General features: G+C 40.5%; 1 protein-coding gene across 1 annotated transcript in view; it reads right to left on the minus strand.

Moving 5' to 3' along the window:
- Positions 1-24,542, minus strand: part of LOC124141472 (afadin-like) — an 82,600-nt gene that overhangs the window by 41,073 nt on the left and 16,985 nt on the right. Inside the window, exons 2-3 of the mRNA XM_048402408.1 lie at positions 18,634-18,826; positions 1,708-1,823 (exon numbers count right to left, since the gene is read on the minus strand). Coding sequence (XP_048258365.1) covers positions 1,708-1,823; positions 18,634-18,826 — 309 coding nt within the window. The remainder of the gene's footprint in view (positions 1-1,707; positions 1,824-18,633; positions 18,827-24,542) is intronic.

Here is a 24,542-nt window from a genome sequence, read left to right on the forward strand (position 1 = left end):
CTCCTGGTTACATTCATAATCCCACGCATGCAATGATGTAGCACCATCCGCTACTGTCTTCCCTAATATTCACCGCCAATTCACTGGATCCAATCATCTAATCCAGATTGTCTCAACAAGTGCAACCTTGCACCTCTTTTATGTTCACTGAAACTTGTCCATAATACAGATAACTTCTTTCCAACCTTGGCGTCAACGTCCTTGATGGACTTTTGTTATCAACCCACACTTCAAGCAGTATCTCAAACCAAGTTATCACCTGAACATGTCCTTTAGCAAGCTTAGCTTCCTCCTTACTAAACATGATACTGCGTCCCCGTTGACTGTCATCCCTTCCTCTTCCTGGTGGTGCCACTTCATATCTGTCATAATGTCACACGCCCTCCTTTTGAGGGGCTTCATCTTCAGAGCCATGCCAACCTATCAGACCTATCAGACCTATCTACTGGAGGAGCATCTTGTCCTTGTTTGACCCGCCACCTTACTGCAGCCTCACTCCCCCTATCAGGATATACCCCTAACCCGACCCTCGAATCTTACAGACTTTTTGTGGAGGCCACACTCCCCCTGTTGGGATATTACGCCTACCCCAGTCCTCACTGAGACCTCACTCCACATGTTGGGATCGTCAGTCCTCACTGAGACCTCACTCAACGTGTTGGGATCGTCAGTCCTCACTGAGACCTCACTTCACGTGTTGGGATCGTCAGTCCTCACTGAGACCTCACTCCACGTGTTGGGATCGTCAGTCCTCACTGAGACCTCACTCCACGTGTTGGGATAGTCAGTCCTCACTGAGACCTCACTCCACGTGTGGGGATCGTCAGTCCTCACTGAGACCTCACTCCACGTGTTTGGATAGTCAGTCCTCACTGAGACCTCACTCCACGTGTGGGGATCGTCAGTCCTCACTGAGACCTCACTTCACGTGTTGGGATCGTCAGTCCTCACTGAGACCTCACTTCACGTGTTGGGATCGTCAGTCCTCACTGAGACCTCACTCCACGTGTTGGGATCGTCAGTCCTCACTGAGACCTCACTCAACGTGTTGGGATCGTCAGTCCTCACTGAGACCTCACTCAACGTGTTGGGATCGTCAGTCCCCACTGAGACCTCACTCAACGTGTTGGGATCGTCAGTCCCCACTGAGACCTCACTCCACGTGTTGGGATCGTCAGTCCCCACTGAGACCTCACTCCACGTGTTGGGATCGTCAGTCCTCACTGAGACCTCACTCAACGTGTTGGGATCGTCAGTCCTCACTGAGACCTCACTCAACGTGTTGGGATCGTCAGTCCCCACTGAGACCTCACTTCACGTGTGGGGATCGTCAGTCCTCACTGAGACCTCACTCCACGTGTTGGGATAGTCAGTCCCCACTGAGACCTCACTCCACGTGTTGGGATCGTCAGTCCCCACTGAGACCTCACTTCACGTGTGGGGATCGTCAGTCCTCACTGAGACCTCACTCCACGTGTGGGGATCGTCAGTCCTCACTTAAACCTCACTCCACATGTGGGGATCGTCAGTCCTCACTGGGACCTCACTTCACGTGTGGGGATCGTCAGTCCTCACTGAGACCTCACTCCACGTGTTGGGATCGTCAGTCCCCACTGAGACCTCACTCCACGTGTTGGGATCACTCTTAACCAGCCCCAACTTGCCTCCCCTTTGTGACTCAGCCATGTCCCCATCTATGTCACTCACCCCCTTTCTGGTGACCTCATCCACTCTCTTGAGCAGGAAGCGGCCCTCTCGGACATCCTTGCCCCAGTTGAGCTGCACCCACAGGGGCTTCTCATCCTCCAGCAGCTGCCTCTCCTCTGCAACACAAACAGCGATGTCAGACAAGGAACAATCATCAACATAATGATCAATATCAACATCTATTGTCACAACAAACATACATAGTGCAATGAGATCCTCCATCAATCAGTTGAATCGACCAATGACCTTGTCAGAGACACATACATCCATGTTTTTATTCTGCCGATGTGGCCTAGCAACGATGATGGCACTGAACCAAAAATATTTAAGTTCTTGAGAAGCACATTTATTCTCTTCATTCCATTTCTTCAGCAATAGTAACTAACAGTGACATCATGGATCATGGATCATGGATCATGGATCCAAGTCATCACCAGGTAGTCTGTCTCATTCTCTGAACAATCATTTCCTATTTCACCCAGCTTTCTGTAATGCAAAAGCCCGAAATGAAGCCAATCTAGATTTCCAGGTTCTGAATCTCACTGGGGCTCCTTTTAAAGTTAAATGGAGTTATTTGATTCTATCAAAAATATATTTTTTAAGAGCTTAAGCGATAGTCTACCATCACGGTACAATTACACACAACAAAGTGATACCTATCACAGTCAGCTCTAATGAATAAAGAGAGGTAATGGGGACCTATTGTGCTGGTAACAGGAGCCAAAATTAAAGTTAAAGGGTATCTTCAGGAGGTTTGAATCCATGGCTTGTATGATGATTGTTAACAGTCATGACCTGCATAAGTTACATAACCTGAGACAACTTGCCAATGCACTTGTATCTCCACGAAGTAAACTGACATTTTCGTGATATCCTGATTTTTCATTCGTATCAAGTTTGCGGTGTAATTTACTTTTTACCCAATACTTCTCATTGGGTAACAAAAAAGAAAAATGCATACAAGTTCTGAAATTTGGCTGGCCTTCAGTATGGCCATAAACACTACAACAGTCACAGTAATTCAGTCCATGTCCTCTGCTGCCCATCTATACATCAGCAGACCTTTGTTTGATAGGCATTTCCTAGAAGTTAACGGATGGCAAGGTAGACACAATTTATGGATAAGAACTTCTTTCTTTTACTGTAAAGGTGATGTTTTCGGTATAGATCCTTATACCACTGTCAAGCGGACCAGTGTTTTGAGTGGGATGGCAACACCAAAATAACTCAGACAGAAATATTTTAATGAAACAACAATAGAAAGACAGCAACTTTTGGGGCATTCCAGCAACTTACAAAACATGACAATGTGTGACGGCAAGTTCTGGGAGTGTATGTCTGTGACACTGTCTCATGTTGTGACCCGATGTCTCGCTATGCCTATTGTTTGAGAAGAGATTGTTACATCTTAGACACAACATCGGGGCTCTCATCATAGCCTGCATTCCTCCTCCTGAAATAACTCCCCACACCACCACCTCAGTGTAAGGAGACTGTCTATGTCAGACACATTTAAACCAGGATTAGTGAGAAAGATATTTTTTGTCAAAGTGTATTCTTGAGGAAAACGTTTGTGACAGAAAAGAAGTTGACTTCACCTTAAACGAGGAATGTTTCACAGTATCTTTTTTTTCAAGGCAGGTATGTCAAGACAGTTATGAGAAGGGAACATATACTCAGACACCTGTAATGTCTATTTCCATATGTCAATCGTTGTGGATCATAACCCAAAATTTAATAGCTTATTATGGACCTGTTGAAAACATACCTGCAGTGTCTATTTCAACATGTACTTTCCCCAGTGAGTATCAATTACGACCATGGGCCCGAAATACGATAACTCCATGTGGATCAGTAGATGATAGAACAGCATTGTACTCCTCTTTAATGACCTCAAATACATAAACTGCAGCATTTAATGATTCATCAAACATAATAAAGTCAGTCATGCAGAAAATGCAAAAATGCAATATTGCTGATGCTGCTATTTGGAAAATCAATATATGACAAAGAAGGGAAAAATTCCAATCCTTTCAATCTCTCTATAATCGACATGAGGCCTACCTTACATCAGTCATGCAATCAGTAGAGTAACCTCAGAAATGTTGCTGTACACAGTTGCGTCCCTTGGGCATGCCAGACACCTATGATTGTGGGTTTGAATCCTGGTTCGCCAACATAATATTTCTAGTTTTGTCAGCACCACGCCGATGCTCACAGGATCCACCAAAGTGGAAAATATCTAAGACATGCATCAGTCGGGTTTTCCTCCCACATCAAATATACTCTTTGGAAAATTATCCACACAAAATGTAAATGTAAATGTCCACAGTCACGAAAACAAATTACTTCATTACATCCTGTCAAATAATAAAGCCATCAATATCAACTGCATATGTTTCCGTATCTATCATTTCAAACAATAAATACACCTTCATCTTAATCAACCATTGACATTTTATGTATAATATCATCAAATATGTAATATTGATTGCATTTCCTGTGTCTACAGGAATGTAAATTATGTATGTCTGTATATATGTATATAGGAATCATAATGTTTTGTCTTTAAAAAATTGCATCTGTCCCGTAATGGAATGTTTCTGCAATAAATCTTATCTTATCTTATCTTATCATCAAGCTGTTACATTGTGATGTAACTCCCATACCGTTCAAATCAGTGCTGAACTCAACTCACACACTACGTCAGAAATAAGCTCAATTTGCTCTTATTTACCTGTATCACCATCGACAACATGACATAATACGACTAAAACAAGCTACATTTAATGTTTCACTCACTCACTCCAACTTATTTCTCCGTATGTACAACCACAGTTCCCATGCTATAACAAGCTGCAAGCATCTGAACTCGAGTTTATTTCCCTAAATCCAAACACTGTTTCCTTCTCCCCACTCCTAAGTTTATTTCCCTACATCCAAACAGTTTCTCCTTTTCCCCACCCCAAGTCTATTTCCCTACATCCAAACACTTTCTCCCCACTCCCAAGTCTATTTCCCTACATCCAAACAATTTCTCCTTTTCCCCACCCCAAGTATATTTCCCAACATACAAACACTTTCTCCCCACTCCCAAGTCTATTTCCCTACATCCAAACAATTTCTCCTTTTCCCCACCCCAAGTATATTTCCCAACATCCAAACACCCTCTCTCCACTCCCAAGTATATTTCCCAGCATCAAAACACCCTCTCTCCACTCCTAAGTATATTTCCCAGCATCCAAACACCCTCTCTCCACTCCCAAGTATATTTCACTACATCCAAACACCCTCTCTCCACTCCTAAGTATATTTCCCAGCATCCAAACACCCTCTCTCCACTCCCAAGTATATTTCCCAGCATCAAAACACCCTCTCTCCTCTCCCAAGTATATTTCCCAGCATCAAAACACCCTCTCTCCTCTCCCAAGTATATTTCACTACATTCAAACACACAGCCCTGCAACCCGCAGCCAGTCAACAACCCAGAAGATGTTACTCACTGTCATTTTGCACAGTGACTTGCAACTTGAACTGCAAGGGTGGAGTTTGTTAGAATTGATAACCGTTATTGACACAAGTGGGTGCAGTTACACCATATATCGTGCACTAAGCACATACATGTTCTTGTCTGTAGGAACATGCACGGAAGGCAAACTATCACTCATAGATTTAATCCCAGTTCAAAAGGTGAATATGATGTCAGCAAGCTCCAGTTGAAGTAATAAATCACAAGAAATAAACCTGTTTTACTTGTGTTAGAGAGGGATACACATACAGAGAAGTGGCCATTTGTAAGAGAAATTCAGCCGACGATTTCATAATGTGATCGTGTATTTTTTTCAGTGAATGATTAACATGTACACGTAAAAACAATATAAATATTTCAATGACACGAATGTTTAAATTCTACTTGAGATGAGACCAGCTGGTCACAATCTGTTCATTCTTCGTAAAAAAGAAACATATCTTTAAAACAGAATATTTCATATAAACAATAACACATATGTATTTCATTTTACCATGGATTATATATCTGCAGTAACCAAAATATTGTGACACACGTCCATTTTAACCACTGACTTTATGAATATTCAATGGCTACTGGAAAATACTTTACTTAGAAAATGTAATCTCAAATATAACACATATTTTATTATCTTTTTCAACTTTACCAAGGAATCAATAAAATAGGCAAGTAGCAACATAAATGACGAGACTAACTTCTAGTCTCTGAAATGAACATATTTTACAGAAAAAAACAGTTGTTAAATTATATTTATGAAAATAGAATAAAAAGGAGCACAGAGATTCTTCATTTTCAGTAATCTAAACTTGCGAATTATTATAGACTTGCATGGGCTGTATTGGATATATGTGTTTCAGGGTCTGAATGACAGACTAATAAATGACCAACAAGTCAATTCATGTGAATGTTTAGGAAGCTGTTTCCGATATATACTTCATACAGTATTCTGCCTGTTCTAAATTATCCCCATGACTTCCCATCAGTATCACCACATCTCAACAGACTATCCGATGCTGAGCTCTTAAACTATTTTATCAACAATCTTATCACAAACCAAAGAGACAACAGCCCCCTAACTACAAGTGACAGATTTCAAGTCAACTGTCTTTGTGGCAGACAAGGTGTTATCTTGGCTTATCTTGGACCTGCCATGGAAGTTTGGACAGGACTGTTACACCTGCACCATGACAGACAAAACAAAGCAGCGTAAACATGACCATGTCACCTGACCATGTCACCTGACCATGCCCCACAGAGGTCAAGTGTCACGTGACATGCTGACCTTTAGGCTCCACATTCAGGAGATAGCATCTTCCACATACTCAAGCCAAACCTATGCATCTCAGTCAGCATGTTGTCAACACATGATTTGGAGTGTTGATGTGTGATGTGTGACTTTTTGTGTGTAGCCTAACTAAAACATCATCTATAACAAGTGACCTTTTTCAGCCTATTTCCTGTTGCCGACATTATGCATGAAAAACATTTTTATGCAACACTGGGTTAAAAAGTGAGTGAGTGAGTATGGTTTTAGACCGCTTTTAGCAATATTCCAGCAATATGGACTGTTACACCTGCACCATGACAGACAAAACAAAGCAGCGTAAACATGACCATGTCACCTGACCATGTCACCTGACCATGCCCCACAGAGGTCAAGTGTCACGTGACATGCTGACCTTTAGGCTCCACATTCAGGAGATAGCATCTTCCACATACTCAAGCCAAACCTATGCATCTCAGTCAGCATGTTGTCAACACATGATTTGGAGTGTTGATGTGTGATGTGTGACTTTTTGTGTGTAGCCTAACTAAAACATCATCTATAACAAGTGACCTTTTTCAGCCTATTTCCTGTTGCCGACATTATGCATGAAAAACATTTTTATGCAACACTGGGTTAAAAAGTGAGTGAGTGAGTATGGTTTTAGACCGCTTTTAGCAATATTCCAGCAATATCATGGTGGAGGACACCAGAAATGAGCTTCACACATTGTACCCATGTCAGGAATCGAACCCGGGTCTTTGGAGTGACAAGTAAATGGGGAGAAAAGACTGCAGTGCATCTTTCATAGTTTCTACCACTGGAATCAATCTCTGTACGCAAGATAAAGCAACATGTATTTATTATGCAAAAAATCCACGTAGAAACAGTATCAATATTCTACAAACTATAAACATATACAGTAAACTACGGTTATAACAAACTCAATTTTTAGGGACCACTAGTTTTAGTTCGTCATAGGCATATATACAGCATATATACAGCAAATGGCTGGGACAAAAAATATCTGTTAGTTCGTCAAAAGCATGTTCGTCATAAACATAGTTTACGGTACATGATAAGTAGCAATAACAATAAAAGTATCCGAACAAAATATCATATTTTATAGCCTAAGATTATCTATAAACACCATTTACTTGAATTTGTATAAATGACAGCAGTTGATTTCTATGTTACCTGTTTCATTACTTGAAAAAAAGTAAGCTAATTTTTCTGTGAGGGTAAAAGTTCTCAAAATACTTCTTTTTTGAGGAAAGAGAATTAATTAGGGTGGGCCTTACATCTGAATATTTACAAGACATGAAATATTGTCCGCCAACTTCAAGAGATGTTCAATCACTGTCTTAGATTGCTCAGATTACCTGGTAATGGTTAAACCAAACTTTATCTGTTACTCTGAAATAGAACCGTTCATTATCTTGCCTCATATTATATGTAAGCAATGTTTACACGAGGTTCTGTGACCTGTCTAAAACTCAGAGATCGCTCACTCAGGATCGCAATCATGTAAAACATGACATAACTGCCTTAGTTCCCACTGATTTCCACACACGCAACACTGACACCTTATATATGACTCTTTATTGAAGCCATTCATATAGAAAAACTGTATATCCTGCTTGGTGATCTAAATCTGTGCATACACCTGCACGAAGAAAATATATCTATGATATTTGCAGCTGTATGAGGTGGCTGAGCCTGTTGAAGAATGTTGTTTGTTGTTAGATGGCTGATGGCAGCAGTGATAGCAAAGGGGTGATGGATCTTCTGATGAAGGATTAATCAGGCGAAGGAGATCTATGGCCTTACATCAGGGTTTACTAACACTGACATTTCTTACGTCATCAGGCAACAACAATGTCATCCAGTGTGAAGCCTGGGAACAAGTGTTCCTGACTGTTTAACTGCTTGCTGGAGAGGTTTACCGCTGTACATGTTAACACTAAGCACCAGAATCTGAAGCACGATTATTTGACTGGTAAGAAGTCTTAGAGGAATGACTTTACTAATGGAAATCACATGGGCTTTGTACAGTAGGGGGGAGGGGGTGTTTCACTTATGGTGTAATACTTTCTTTATTAATACTACCCACTTTGGAATTTCATTTTTCAGGTGTCCCTTGGTTGCCCATTGTTCTCATGAGTATATCCTGTGATTTAATATGGCATTAGTGGTTTAACTCTTTTTCTTTGGTAACACTCAATGACATGAAGGTATCCAAAGTGCCTTATTTGTGTCCCTCCTGATTATTTTTAGCATGTCCCCCGAATGAACCCCTTCCATTTTGTACCCTCAATCAACCACTTTCACCATTTGTCTTCTGAATAAACCACTTTCATTATCCCCTGAATGAACCACTTTCATTTTGTCCCCTGAATGAACCATTTTATTTTGTCTCCAGAATGAACCATTCCATTTTGTCCCTTGAATGAACCACTTTCACCATTTGTTCCCTGCATCAACCACTTTCATTTTGTTCCCTGCATCAACCACTTTCATTTTGTTCCCTGAATCAACCACTTTCATTTTGTCCCCTGAATCAACCACTTTCATTTTGTTCCCTGAATCAACCACTTTCATTTTGTCCCCTGAATCAACCACTTTCATTTTGTTCCCTGAATCAACCACTTTCATTTTGTTCCCTGAAAGAACCACCTTTGTTATGTCCCCTGAATGAACACTTTCATATGGCCCCTGACTGAACAGTTTCCATTTTGTCCCCCTAAATGAATCACTTTCATTTTGTTCCCTAAATAGACCTTTTTCATTTTGTCCACCTGGAAAAAAGCACTTTCATATTCATGTATTGTCAGGTCCCTCAATGAACTACTTCCAAGTCGTCCTCTGCATGAACCACCTCCATTTTATTCCCCTGAACAAAACACACTTTGAATTCAGAATAACAAGAAGACAGAGTTTCTATTAGAGCACATATCCAAATGCCATTGATCAAATATTAACATCTCACATGAGAACATACTATTTATTGCACTTCAATTCCTTTAATGAGTTTGACATATATTGACTTTCACACTTTTCATACAATAAGGTGTACATGAAGCTACATTTACATTCACATTTACGCTTAATACATAATAACTCTACATAATAACCTAAAAAATACATTTACAAGTGGATGAAGAAATTACTGGAAATTATTTTCCCAATATAACTTCCCCAGAATAGTATAACCATTTCAGCCAATTCTCAAAATGACCAGCAAAATGTACATCCCTTCGTCTACAAACAGATCTTCAGACAAATTCATTTGTCAGCAATCCAAAGCAGTCAGCTAAATACCAATTCAGAAACTGACATCTGAACTTTTCACGCATATTTCAAATTTTACAAACTTCACATAAAAGAAATTCGAGCCATCAATGTCAAGCGTGAGGATGCAAAAAAACAGACCTTTAATTCTGGCATTTCCTCAATGTCCCAGCAATGAATCCAGTGACCCATGCTAGGTGTAGCCCTCAATTAGCAAGGTCTGGAAAATATTCTTTGAGCTCTGTTGTCAGTGTCCTGCTCAGCTGATGATGATGGTGGCTTTCATATGGCGACGTAGCCCATGTTTACATCCCTTACCCACCAATCACCGATACACATAGGCTGTGAGGAAATCTCCTACTGATGCCAGTATTTACTGAAACATTCACCCCAATTCCACTCTTGTCAGCTCTAGCACCTATACTCCTTCCATTTCAACTCTGAAATTAAGAGACTTGAGGTCTCCATCATGGAATTATTTAACCCTACACATAACTTTGGCGACTATAAGTAAGCGGTAGGGTGAGGTGAGCTGAAATGGAGTTTAACGTCACATCCAAAATTTTTGCACTTATATACCGTTTGTGTGCATGCGTGCGTGCGATTGACTAATGCTGATTTTATAGTGCTAGCCCACTGAGACTGGTCAGCTCGGAGGTGTCAAATTGTAATCTCAGACTAAGCTTATAAACTTTCAATCAAACGACTTGTTATCAGTACAAGTGTCGCAAATCAATTTGCAGTTTGTCAAATCTCTACTTTTGCTGTTAGATTTGTATATTAATGTGTGAAATTCCTACTACATTTCCAGCCGCTAACCAGTGCACTGCCTGTTTTCCACCAGCCTTCCATACACACAAGTGTGCAACAGCCAGCTCATCAATCAAGAACACAGGATGAAATTTTAATTTTTAATTTATAACATTACTTTTAAATGCTTGTGTAGAACAAAACAGTGGTTCGATGGTAAAAAATCAAGCCAGATGACGTAATCCCTGTATTTACAGTAAGCCCTTGATGTATTTCATAGCAGTGAAACCATCGGCAACAAAGTATCGTATACAGTACGAGGCCCACGATACATCAATTTACAACCCCTGTATTGCAATACATACAATATTTACATTACATAAAGAACACTGGTTTATAGCCATCATATGGCTGAAATATTGCTGAGTGCGGCGTTATACAACAACCAACCAACATGTTAATAATAGTGAGTGAGTGAGTATTGTTTTACACCGCTTTTAGCAATATTCCAGCAATATCACGCCTGGGGACACCAGAAATGGGCTTCACACATTGTACCCATGTCGGGAATCGAACCCGGGTCTTCCGCGTAACGAGTGAACGACATGTTAACAATAAAAGAAACTGTTCAACAACCAGCTTAAAGCAGATTTTCTAGTATTTTCTGGTTGGCATAATTAGCATAACAGTCACAGTGCCCTAGCTCTAGCCTATGTTTCTGCATTACAATATCCCATCTTTGATCTCTGAAATTAAAAAACAAATGATTCAAAGGGAAATATCAACCTATGAAATAAAAGTACTCTGTTTGGGATACGAATCATATCGCAACCAAAGTATTGTGATATGAATGGAATAGCACAGATAGTATTCGGATATGTATCCATTGTATCAGGGGACCTCTAGTATTCACCCATATGGCAAAGTGAGGAACCGAAAATGAACATTTAAATTTTGCAACCATGAGGAGAATGAAGCCCTAGTCTCTGGCTTGACAAGTGACGATTTTACAATAAGACCATCCCACTGCCAAATATGCCAAAACACAACATACAAAGGCCATACAAAACTTTTAAACAAATATTCAATCCCTAAATCAACCCACTCAACTGTCAGTCTCAACTTCAGAAATGACTACCGTCAACAACTGTCAGTCGAAACTTCTGAAATGATGTCAATCAATCCTCTCCCAAACCACTGTCAGCCTCAACTTCAGAAATGACGTCAGTCAAGAAGTGTCAGTCGAAACTTCAGAAATGACGTCAGTCAACCCTCTCAACAACTGTCACTGTCAACTTCAGAAATGATGTCAATCAATCCTTTCCCAAACTGTCAGCCTCAACTTCTGAAATGACGTCAGTCAACTATTTCAGTCTCAACTTCTCACATCAATTCTTAAATCATCCCAAAGATACAGGGTCTTAAACCAGCAAGTGTTGCAGGTAAGTTAACCAGGAAGAACTAGGAGGCTACCAGGTGAGGGGGCTGGTCATGCCGGTCAGCCCCCCAGGTAATCATCAGCTGGAAGGAATCAGAGTGTAGGAAGGAAAAGCTCAACAGGAAGCTGGAAGTTTACGTAGGTTAATCTGCCATCACTGCATGTCTGTCACCCATCTATATACACTGTTGGTGTGGGTTATGAAGAAGCTAGGTGGCTGCAACAGCTATTTGTTTATTGCTGATCTCTCTTAGGGACCTCTGAGCATATATTTAAAAAACAATCACCTCTCAGCTCTATCACTCTATATACAAGGACTGTATGTAAATCTATACTAAATAAACAACAGTTAGGATATTTCGGGCATATGTTTTTGTAGTGAAGTCTGAGCACACAATTTCATAAAAAGTATCCCCCAAAATATTCATGATCCCTTGTTCAGTATAGTTTATTGCATTCATGGCAACTAAGGAGAACTTTGCTTTACACAAATGTTTTGTTTGTTTGTTTGTTTGTTGTTTAATGCTGCACTCAGCAATATTCCAGTAATCCAGCTATATGACAGCTGTAAATAATCAAATCTGGACCAGACAATCCAGTGATTGACATCATGAGCATCAATCCACGCAGTTGACGTACGATGACATGCATCAACCAAGTCACCTGACCACACGATCCCATTAGTCGCCTCTTACGACAAACATAGTCGCCTTTTACGGCAAGAATGGGTAGCTGAAGACCTATTCTACCCCGGATCTCACACAAATGTCAACTCTGTAATAACAACTATTGATGTTTAAGAGGTAAGTAGGCAGTGTTTCATCCCTTCTAAACAATACTGCAGCCTATTCAAAGCAGGGGATATCTAGATTGGCCTCCACAAATAACAACATTGGAAATCAATCCCTTTTTTCATTGACCAGCAAATGAATTGTATTTGGTACATCAGTATGTTTTACCAGTCTTCGCCCACTGGGGTTTCCGGGTCAGGATAGGTTCTCATTAACCAATGCTTCTTGCAAGAGCTGAACAAACCAAGGATTGGTTGGTAACAATGTGTGACCTGGCTGTGTGTGATCGTACCCTAACAGCATGCTCCATGCTATCAGCCACTATTTTTTATTGGTTTGTTCCAGCTATATGACGGTGGTCTGTAAATAATCAGGTCTGAACCAGACAATCAAGTGATTGTTATCATGAGCATTGATCCACACAATTGGGATCTATGACAAGCATCAACCAAGTTAGCGAGTGTGACCACCCGATCCTGTTAGTCGCCTCTTACGACAAGCAAAGTCGCCTTTTACGGTAAGCATGGGTTGCTGAAGACCTATTCTAGCCCTTCACGGGTCCTATCAGCCACTGACCCTGGATGTGTTGATGTTGCTGAGTACACAAACACAACCAAATCACACTATGTGGAATGTACCTATGTGTTTTGTACTTCTGCATATATTTGGTTTTTGTTTGTTTAACGCAGCACTCAGCAATTTTTCAGCAATATGACGCAGTCTGTAAATAATTGTGCCTGAACGTGACAATCCAGTGATTAATATCATGAGCATTAATTGGGATACAATGACATGCATCAACCAAATCAATTAGCCTGACAACCAAATCCCGTTAGTTGCCTCTTACATAGTTTGTAGAATACTGTTTCTTCAGGTAATATTGTGCAATAAATATTTTATCTTACCTATTTCTTAAAATAAAAAAAAGAATAATTTCTATCCAAGAAATATTTTGACATGAAATTCGAATTTATTCAAATTGAAACAACCACCTTCATATTGATTTAATCCAACCTACATCACCTGTTGAAGTTATACACGAACACCCTGGGGAGGACTGTATTCACAACCAAAGGTTACCTCAAGTTCATGAGATGCACATGGTATAACAAATAAGCATTGGTCTATTTACAGCTAATGTCAAAGCTCGTGCAAGTGTTTAGATTAATCGGATGTACAACTTGACGTTCCCTCTGCAATTCCACATGGGAGTCTTCTGTCTGTAGATAGGGTTGTCAAAACACACCCAGGTCTTCCTGAACTGCGAGGAGGTCAAGTAAGGACCTCAAAACAATCCCTGGGTCGCCAGGACGTGTCAAGTGTCATATCTGTCCATCAATCACACTGCCAGCAGGACTGTCTACACACTGTGATGTGTATGTAGGGTATATAACATAGATAAGGAAGGTTAGCATTACAGATTCAAACCATTAGGTATTGTTTTGCTGTCCACAGAAATGAAATTCCTTTCATAAAAATAAAATAACATTTGAAATTGCCAGGTACGACTATAAAAATGTTGACATAGAAATGAAATGTTTCAAAATCAACATAAAGAGTGCGTCATTATCCTTCAGATGACTTTCCAAAATGTTCCAGTGTTGAGTGAGCTTGTGAGTTGGGTTTAACGATGATCTGTGATCTGAACAGTATTCCAGTTTTGGACACAGCGTGTCTGCTTAATGTGGGAAGAAAACCTGTAATGATGCAGGTCCAAGACATTTACCACTGAAACCCATGAGCTCAGGTATGGTGCTGACAAACCTAGAAATATATTAAGGGTGAACCAGGATTCGAACCCATAATCACAGGTTTCTAGTGTGCCCAAGGAATGCAACTCTGCATAGCAAACTATGACCCCTTAAGTGTTTAGTGAGTGAGTTGGGTTTAACGACGCTTTTAACAGTATTCCAGTCATATTGAGGCGTGTCAGCTTAATGTGGGAGGAAAGCCCGAAGTGATGCAGGTCTCAGACGTTTACCACTTCGGTGAAACCCACAAGCACGGGTATGGTGTGGTAAACCTGGAAACATAATCAGGGGGGACCGGGATTCAAACCACAATCATAGGTTTCTGGCGTGCCCAAGGAAGGCAACTCTGCACAGCGAATCGTGGCACCTTAGACGACTGGGCCATTCGTGCCCCCCCTTAAGTGTTAGAAAAGTGAATAGAAAACCAGAATGTGAAATAGATAATATTACCACCTCCTACACCTAATTGTAGCAAAACTACTTGTTTGTGAGCAAGATGAATGGTGATAAGATATGGCAAATGTTTGACAAACCAGCACCAGTTTCATCACAGACCCAGAACCAAACAGCTACAATTGCTCAAGTGCCAAACACTGGAGTTTGTTTTCTCAATCAGTAGATGAAAATAGCTGTGTGTCTGTGCCTCAACATGTTCAAAGCAGACCTGTTCCCTATTTGATATATACCTACAGGCATCTGCGCTATCAGAATGGGTGTACCTACCACACTCCTGGCAGAAACTGGGGATTTATTGTGGCTGGTTGTGGTGTTGGGAGGCTGGTTGTGTAGTGGGGAGGCTGGTTGTGTTGTGGGGAGGCTGGTTGTGTTGTGGGGAGGCTGGTTGTGTTGTTGGGGAGGCTGGTTGTGTTGTGGGGAGGCTGGTTGTGTAGTGGGGAGGCTGGTTGTGTTGTGGAGAGGCTGGCTGTGTTGTGGGGAGGCTGGTTGTGTAGTGGGGAGGCTGGTTGTGTTGTGGAGAGGCTGGCTGTGTTGTGGGGAGGCTGAATGTGGGTGGCTGGTTGTGTAGTGGGGAGGCTGGTTGTGTAGTGGGGAGGCTGGTTGTGGTGTTGGGAGGCTGGTTGTGTAGTGGGGAGGCTGGTTGTGTTGTGGGGAGGCTGGTTGTGTAGTGGGGAGGCTGGTTGTGTTGTGGAGAGGCTGGCTGTGTTGTGGGGAGGCTGGTTGTGTTGTGGAGAGGCTGGTTGTGTTGTGGGGAGGCTCGTTGTGTTGTGGGGAGGCTGGTTGTGATATGGGGAGGCTGGTTGTGATGTAGGGAGGCTTGTGATGTGTGAAGGCTGGTTGTGATGTAGGGAGGCTGGTTGTGATGTAGGGAGGCTGGTTGTGATGTGTAGAGGCTGGTTGTGATGTGTAGAGGCTGGTTGTGATGTTGAAAGGCTGGTTGTGTTGTGTAGAGGCTGGTTGTGATGTTGAAAGGCTGGTTGTGTTGTGTAGAGGCTGGTTGTGATGTTGAAAGGCTGGTTGTGTTGTGTAGAGGCTGGTTGTGATGTGTGAAGGCTGGTTGTGATGTAGGGAGGCTGGTTGTGATGTGTAGAGGCTGGTTGTGATGTAGGGAGGCTGGTTGTGATGTAGGGAGGCTGGTTGTGATGTGTAGAGGCTGGTTGTGATGTTGAAAGGCTGTTTGTGTTGTGTAGAGGCTGGTTGTGATGTTGAAAGGCTGGTTGTGTTGTTGAAAGGCTAGTTGTGTTGTGGGGAGGCTGAATGTGGGAGGCTTGTAGTGTTGTGAGGAGGCTGGTTGTGATGTCGGGAGGCTGGGAGGAAAGAGGTCAGTCCTCTGCTCTATCAGCATGATCAGTGCTCCAGTCCCCACAAGAGGAAAGAGTTCAATCGTTTGCTATATCAGTAAGATCAGTGCATATTGTGGTGTACACATGCAGGGAGTATGCCAGTGGCAAACGGTGTCCTAAATCAGCCAGGTCACAGTTGAGAGGATGCTTAACAGAATCTCACTAACCATACCTAGCAACCAGTGTGCTGTGCATGCCCATCCTTATCTCACAAAACTTTTACAACATACTTTTATTGTTTACAGATGCTAATGCAATCAGTTTGTCAAAACCTGCTGACCTTTACAGACTAGTGAAAATAAAACTTAGTTTCTAACTCTGACATCTCATACATACATTTCAAATATACTTGTTCAAGACTCAGCATGTTCTGAAACAGTTACACAGTTATTCACAACCAAATGTTTCTGTCCTGATCCATCCAATACAAAAGAGCCGTTTCAATTCATCATCCAGCCACTTAGATAAGAGCAGAAACCACAAAGCTATTTAGTCTCTCTGCAAATACACTGGTCAGTAAACGTACAAGTCTTTTCATGTAGATCCCGCCACTTTGCCCGATAAGAACGTCAATATCAGTGTTTCCTTCACAGCACAAAGAAACCTAATGGGAAAAACACTTGTCCATTTCACAGTTCATGTTGCACATATCATGTCCTGCAGTTAATGAGAGATACATCATTGGTCAGCTTCACAGATAACACCCACAAAGAATCTGGCGCTGGACAGCGATCAATTGAAAAACGAGCCGCCTCCTGACAAACAATAGTCCTCTCTGCCAAACAAAGGTCGTTATTTTGATGTAGTGTAGATGGGTACCTTCTGAGCCATATAAGTACAAGGAATAAACACAGGTATTGAGTATAAACAACACTGGTGAAAGATGTACTTGTATCGCTTGTTTATCTTGATCTCCAGGTCGGGTGGTGATAAAGAGATCTAAAGTAGTCGTGTCCAAAGCAAGCAGGGCTCTAGGTGTAAGCTGCCGGGAGCTGGTATTCCTGGAGAAGTCGTATAATTCTGACGCCCTTACATAAATCAGAGCTCTATTATCCTCACTCGTAAAACAAACGTTAACAAACCAGTGTAAAGTTTACTGTAACCATGACCGAACTCTCTTGAATAGGAAAGTAACCATAAACAATGGATCCAATTAAATGGTATGAAACAAAAATTGATTAAATAGTTAAAAATTCCAATCACATAACAGTGGTGTGCATGGTGATAAAGCCTCTGAGTGAGTGAGTGAGTGAGTGAGTGAGTGAGTGAGTGAGTGAGTGAGTGAGTGAGGTTTTACGCCACTTTTAGCAATATTCCAGCTATGTAACGGCCGGGGACACCGCAAATGGGATTCGCACATTGTACCCATGTTGGGAATCGAAACTGGGTCTTCAGCGTGATGAGCGAACGCATTAACCACTAGGCTACCGACCCCCCCCTCTGTATAAGTGAAGATCATCCCTTTGTAATATCAAAGTGATTTTAAAGGTGAGAATAGAACAGAAAAGCAGCATCAAAAACAAGGGAGGGAAGAAGCACTTTAATTGAAACAAAAGTGATAAGGGAGGAACCCTCTTTATTTTTCCCACTGAGAAAACCAACAAACACAACTGGACTCTCCCTGAACTCTGCTCTTTATTACAATGCCAGTTGTCAAGCATGGACAACAAAAACTGCTTCATGTGTTGCAGAAAAAGATAAATATTTTCTGTGACTGGCAATAGCCTAGAAATGTCTGATTTACAGGATTTACAGTTCAGCGCCAATGCCCAAAAAACATTTCCTTCTAGCCAACTAAGATTTGAAAAAAACATCATGCAAAGTAAATCTCCAGTATATTCTTTTTGAAGAGTATGACAGATTTTGACTTGCTGTTTTTAGATCACATCACTGCATATATTAAGAAGAAACACCTGTATCTTACAAACTGCTGATAGCAAAATACATCTTATCAAGATTACTTCTACTTGAATGACTTCAGGTTATTTGACAGACGTCCAAGAAAAGCTAAGCACCGACATAACAACCTTGCATAACTCCAGCATGTGTGGCAAAGAGGAATTGTACCAATCCTCATGTGTTATGAAACTTCCGGAAGCACTGCCAATGCCAAATCTACTGACGGCTCATATGAATATCATGACATTAATACAGGATCAAATTGAGTGATTAAAGTATTTTTTATATAAAAGAGTGGTGATAATCTTTTTCCCCTCCTGCCTTCAGGGATAATAAATCTGAAACACAAGTAAATGAACTGGTTTGGCCTTATGTGGAAGACCGCTATCAGGAAACGCCTTCAAAAGTACATACCTCCATTAACGTGAACTTCATAGAGAGCATATCTACACTGCTGCAGCATTCTCATGTCAGGCCGGAACTTCTCAATGAGGACATCAATGACCTCCATGGTGGTGGCATCACTTGCCACACGGATGCACTTCGTGATGACGTTGGCGCCACCGCCTTGGAAAAAGAAACGGACGACTCCATGGAACTGGTTATTCTGAAAAAATATAATTACGATTTACAATTCTGAACTGTTAACATCATCAGGAAACAGTGCTACAATCCACCTAGAATTTTAGGGTATAACTGAATGTGATGTAGATTGCCATAATTGTACTTCAGTTAACACACAATACAACTGGTATAAGAAGATATTGTACATGAACAGTCAGGAAGTCGATACGGCTTGAACAAATGATCTACTTTGTATGTTTTAAACAACTAGTTTAGGTCATAATGAATCGATTATCAGATTCACACGTTTAATGTTTCCAAAGTTGCGATGAGGAAGGCCCCTTATTTTTCATTCTTATTATATTTCAACAAAAAATTCAAGGCATCTGTAAAGATTAACTCTAATTAAGATTAACTGTAAAGAGTCACAAGGAGCATCAATGTTTGGTTGGCCTACCCACACTACCGGATGGTGTATTATTTGTAAAGAACAAAGGAGTCACTTATGACAAGTAATTGGATTTGTCTGAAGTTATTTGGGGACAAAAACATGAAGGCAGGAGTGTTTGGTAGTGAGGAGCATGGGAACGAAAATCGAATAATTAAAGTATTATAGCCTCAGCAGATAATGATAGTTTACATTCGTCTGAAAGATTATCTTTATCTCAGCAGTGAGTTATAACGAGTATATTTCTTATAGCCTGTTGTGTTGTAGCTATTTGGCTGCATTCTTCAATTGCCCTCTTACGTCTCATGAAACATCCTACCTGGTAAAATGTCGGATTTATCTACCGCTTTAGTTATTTCCCTGACTGAATGGCACCAAGCCAGTATTCCAAGTATTAAACTTCACTTAAATCATAAGAAAACAGGTCTGGAAAATACAGCTCATGCTGACATGATATGTGATGTTATTCAACCTTCTCACATGTCTTGAGTATTACACAAAAAGACAAAGTTTTAAGAGATTACAAGGTGAGATTCCCTTCTCTAAACAAATTTTCAAAATTTTCACAGTGGCCATTTTGAAAATCAGATTCAAACCTCTTAAGAAAATTCAGGTGCTATGATTGGTTGGAACGAGCATATGAAGTCTCAGCCAAGAGCTCATTTTGAGAGAAAAAAGCAAAGGTCAAACCCAGTTAAAAATATACAATGATGCAAAAAAACTGAACATATGAGTTGAGCTCCATCACTAGCTACGCCTATACCAAATCTCATCTGCATAACTATGGCTGCTGTGGCGGCCATATTGAAACATGAATCAAACACCTTGAGCACATACAGGTGTTATCATTGGTGGGGACAAGCATGTGAAGTTTCAGCTTCATTGGTAAAGTTGGGGCGGCCTGGTAGCTAGTGGTTAAAGCGTTCGCTCGACACGCCGAAGACCCGGGTTCAAATCCCGACATGGGTACAACGTCACAGCCCATTTCTGGTGTTCCCCGCCGTGATATTGCTGGAATATTGCTAAAAGCAGCATAAAACCAAACTCACTCACTCACCACTCACTCATTTATTGGTCTAGTGGTTTCTGAGGAGATGAAAGCATGTACCATGCCATGAGATATGTTCACGTTCAGTCAGGTAAGCCAAAGAGGAATTTCTGACATTTCTTGTGTTCTTCACAGGGATATTTATGTTCGTCAAGCAGGTTCTATTGGTCTTGCAGTTTAACAAACTGGGTGCATATTTCTTTTTTGTCAACAATTCAGGTATAAAATTGGTGAAGTACATTGAAACAACTGCAGATCCACAAACCAAATGAAATATTAAGAGTAGTTTCTCAGTGTCTGAGTCAATGTTTTATGTTATGTCTTTTCATGGAGCTGACATGGTGAGGAATGAATTAACAGTTAGTCATTGATTAACATGGGACTTAAAATCATGAAATCATCAAAACAATAAACTTACACAAAAAACCCAAAACATGTACATCACATAGTTAAATAAAATAATCATCCGACTTCCATGAACACCCTACATTCGAAATGTTCATGACAAAAACACATAAGTCCTTTAAATAATTCCAGCCAGTGACAGGACAATATCATTTTCCTATGTATGCCAAGTATGTCAAATATGACATAGCGATGTATCAAATTGCATCATAATTAAAGGCATAATATGCCCCAAACAACGCGTTGGAGTCCCCGAATATTTCATTCCAACTATCAAGCAACATTAATCATAGGTACTGGTTGCAGACTAGAGGATCATCTGCCCCATTTCTTCCATTGTTGCACAGAGAACAGCGGTACACCTCATTAGTCATGTTGACATAGAGAATACACAGGGTCACGTGATGCCAGGCCTGCTCACAACATTTACATGCAATTCTGACAGTTGATCTCACTGTGAGACTCACATCAAAACATGTTGCATTCATCGCTAAACAATTTTAAGGTAGACCTGGTACAATATGGTCGACAAACCATTTGCATATCATCTGAATAATCAAAGATCACGATCATATATAATTATGTGCATAACATATGAAGTTTTTCTTGCTGACTGCTTGTCTGCTGATCTGCAAATATCACCGGTTAATTCTGAAATCATTTGGTTATGACTATCAAAGACCTTTAGAACTGTATTGTGTTTTCTGAATCATTCATGTTTGTCTATTAACCATGTTATCATTGTCAATGCCAAGTATCAGATCATCTTAAATTTTCACTTCTTCAAAGTTTAAAGGCACAATATAATCAGTGTTCCCAGACCAAATGAATCAAGGTGTCCTTAAACTCGCAAAAGAATGAGTGCCAAACCAGTCCTCCAGCAGCACTCGTTACATCTCCAACATCATCATCATCATCATCTTCATCATCAAAATGAAACTGTATAAGAACTTAATCAAAAGTCCTCTTTCTCAATTTTCCAATAAATATCCAAATTGTATAATATATCATATATTATCGAATGTGACTTGGAAATGCGTGTCCAGTACACACACATGTACAGAATGGAAACCCCATAGAAGAATATAAAGGTCCTGTGATCAATGTAATTATCAAGTCTTACAGTCCAGTTCACTACAGTATTTCATTACTTCACGGGGCCCTTATTACTTCTAAAATGTATCGGGGGCGGTCGGGTAGCCTGGTGGTTAAAGCCGAAGACCCGGGTTCAATTCCCGATATGGGTACAATGTGTGAAGCCCATTTCTGGTGTCCCCCGCCGTGATTTTGCTGGAATATTGCTAAAAGCGGCGTAAAACCATACTCATTCATTCTAAAATGTATCATTGGGATCCTCAGACCCCGAGTCCTGCAGGTCAAGGTAAAACCCTGGAACAACACCATCAGCTTCATTGTTGATATACTTACATTCCGCTTGCCAATACACATATATATCTGAGCACAAGTCTCGGTCAGAAATACTATGTTTATCAAGTTTATTGAACCAATAAACATGCCAACAGTTCATCAATGTACATAAAATATATCTCACAACTCAACATATTTAGATGAAGATACTGTCTATAAATTAACATGGCTAGCTTCGTAGTTTGAGATCCAAATTAGTGTCAATAAAAATGGTAACAGTTGAGTTAAACCGCACAAACTTCTAACCCATGTGTGACCACATGTTGGTCTGATATCCAGCAATAACTGGAGTGACATTCTCTGACATTTACCTCCAGTGATTACTGTGGCCTGTGTTTGTGTACTGTACAACATGATCTGACATAGGAGCTGAATTGTATGAAGAGGGTGCAGGTTTTTGTTGATTCATAAAGAAAACGCTGCATCAGCATTTGCAAACAGACAAATTTGGAAACATGATCGATCGTGAAAACAGTTTCTTTGTACCCTTTGAATTTGTATGAATGCATGATATGTTTAAACATATGATCTGTCATCATCATCTCAGCTTACGTAAACATCACTTCAAACATGTCACCTTGGACAATTAGGATCAACAATTAGAAACAATTCAGCATGTTAAATGGAGGTTAATAACTATCACAATTCAAGATATTGGTTGACACAAACTAAACTTGAAGGGACGATTCTGATGTAAACTGAACAGTTTTAACTAAACTAGCAAGCAGGCTCTCTCCTGGCAACCATTTTGGTCACAATGTGACCAACAGCAAATTCTACATTTGGCAGCCTTGGGCAATCATGAAGATGCCTAAGTGTTTAATCACAACTGACTCATATCAAAACCAATTGGAGATGAAAATTACTTCATGATCTGCCTCAGGTATTGGCTGAATAAACAAAAACTAGTGAGTGAGTGAGTATGGTTTTACGCCGCTTTAAGCAATATTCCAGGAATATCACAGCGGGGGACACCAGAAATGGGCTTAACACATTGTACCCATATCGGGAATCGAACCCGGGTCTTCGGCGTGACGAGCGAACGCTTTAACCACTAGGCTACCCGACCGCCCCAAAACAAAAACTAGTTATGTGCAGATAAGCTACCCTTTCAAGACCAGGAAATCCAGGTTTTCAAATTCCAAGTTTGTCTTACGTGCCATAATATAATAGGATGAAGTGCTTTGACATTGGTAACAACATGAAGCCTCTGTCACATTGTTTTCCTTCACTTAATGCGTTTGGCTCCTTGTGAAATTGTTTTTGTTCTTGCAATATTACGTTTGGTAGTCAAAAAAATAACACGAGCCAGGGCTACCTTGGAAAAAAACCCTTTCTGAATGTCTGTATGAGTGTTCCCTTACTGTATGCATATTAAGGAATCGAATTTATCCTTCACCTGATGAAGGAGTAAGCATATACTTCGAAACGTTGTGTTCCTCATAATAAAGAAGTTGACATCCATAAATTCTCCTCCTTGTGTGTACCACTTCTAAATGCCTTTCAAAGACCTGTATGCATGTTGTGGACACAGCCTCCCATTCATGTCCGCCACTGTGTTCAGCTGACCCTAACTCCTTCTTCTGGCTAGTCTCTATTTACCAACATCTAAATGTGTCCTAATGCATTTCATTCTTAGGATAACTGGAGGACGTTCTTACCATCCAGACTACTTATACCATTGGGGGTTACCAAGCCATATATATAAAACTCTGTTGTATTTTGTTGTACAAGGTTGTTTACAAGTCACAAATCACTGTAATTTAGTGAATGATGTGAAAATAACAACACAAGGAAAATGTAAACATAAAAGTCATAGGTTAAATGTTTCAATATAATAAAACATTTAATAGAATTTAAATTATTTTTAAACTTACTGATAACATAAACAAGTTTCATTTTTGTTTTTACTTGAATGTTGCAGAAAATTAATAACTGCCTGGTTATTACAACAGTTAAACAGTACAAATATAATCCATTCCAAATCCATCTCTAATCTGTCATCCTTTGATCCAAGTGATAATCTTCATTTGAGCTATTCTTTCTCAAACGTTTTTACACCCCATTTTATGACATAGATCATTGAGAGCCTCTCCCATAACTGCACTGTCCACCTACAGGTCCGACTCCACCTCATCGGCAGAATCTTCTACTTTCTCAAAGCCTGTAGTTTGAAAAATGACCCGACCTCGCCTAGATTGTCATTCAAACAGGATAAGTTTCCCAGATTCAAATCGCGAGTTGACCTACTTGTGATGGATTGTCGACCATATAGCAGGTAGATGTGGATGGGATAATTAACTTGCAGGTATGTAGGCCTCAAGCCAGTGTCCTGTAATTGGACAAGCTCCATCGTGGCATGTGGTTGGAATGTATGAGGGTGAGAAGGAAGAAGGAAGAGTCGGAGAAGATGCATTAGAGAGAGTGAGG

The sequence above is a fragment of the Haliotis rufescens genome, unplaced genomic scaffold, assembly GCF_023055435.1.
Source record: "Haliotis rufescens isolate VD_foot unplaced genomic scaffold, xgHalRufe1.0.p SCAF_26, whole genome shotgun sequence".
In the NCBI taxonomy this organism is placed as follows: Eukaryota; Metazoa; Mollusca; class Gastropoda; order Lepetellida; family Haliotidae; genus Haliotis; species Haliotis rufescens.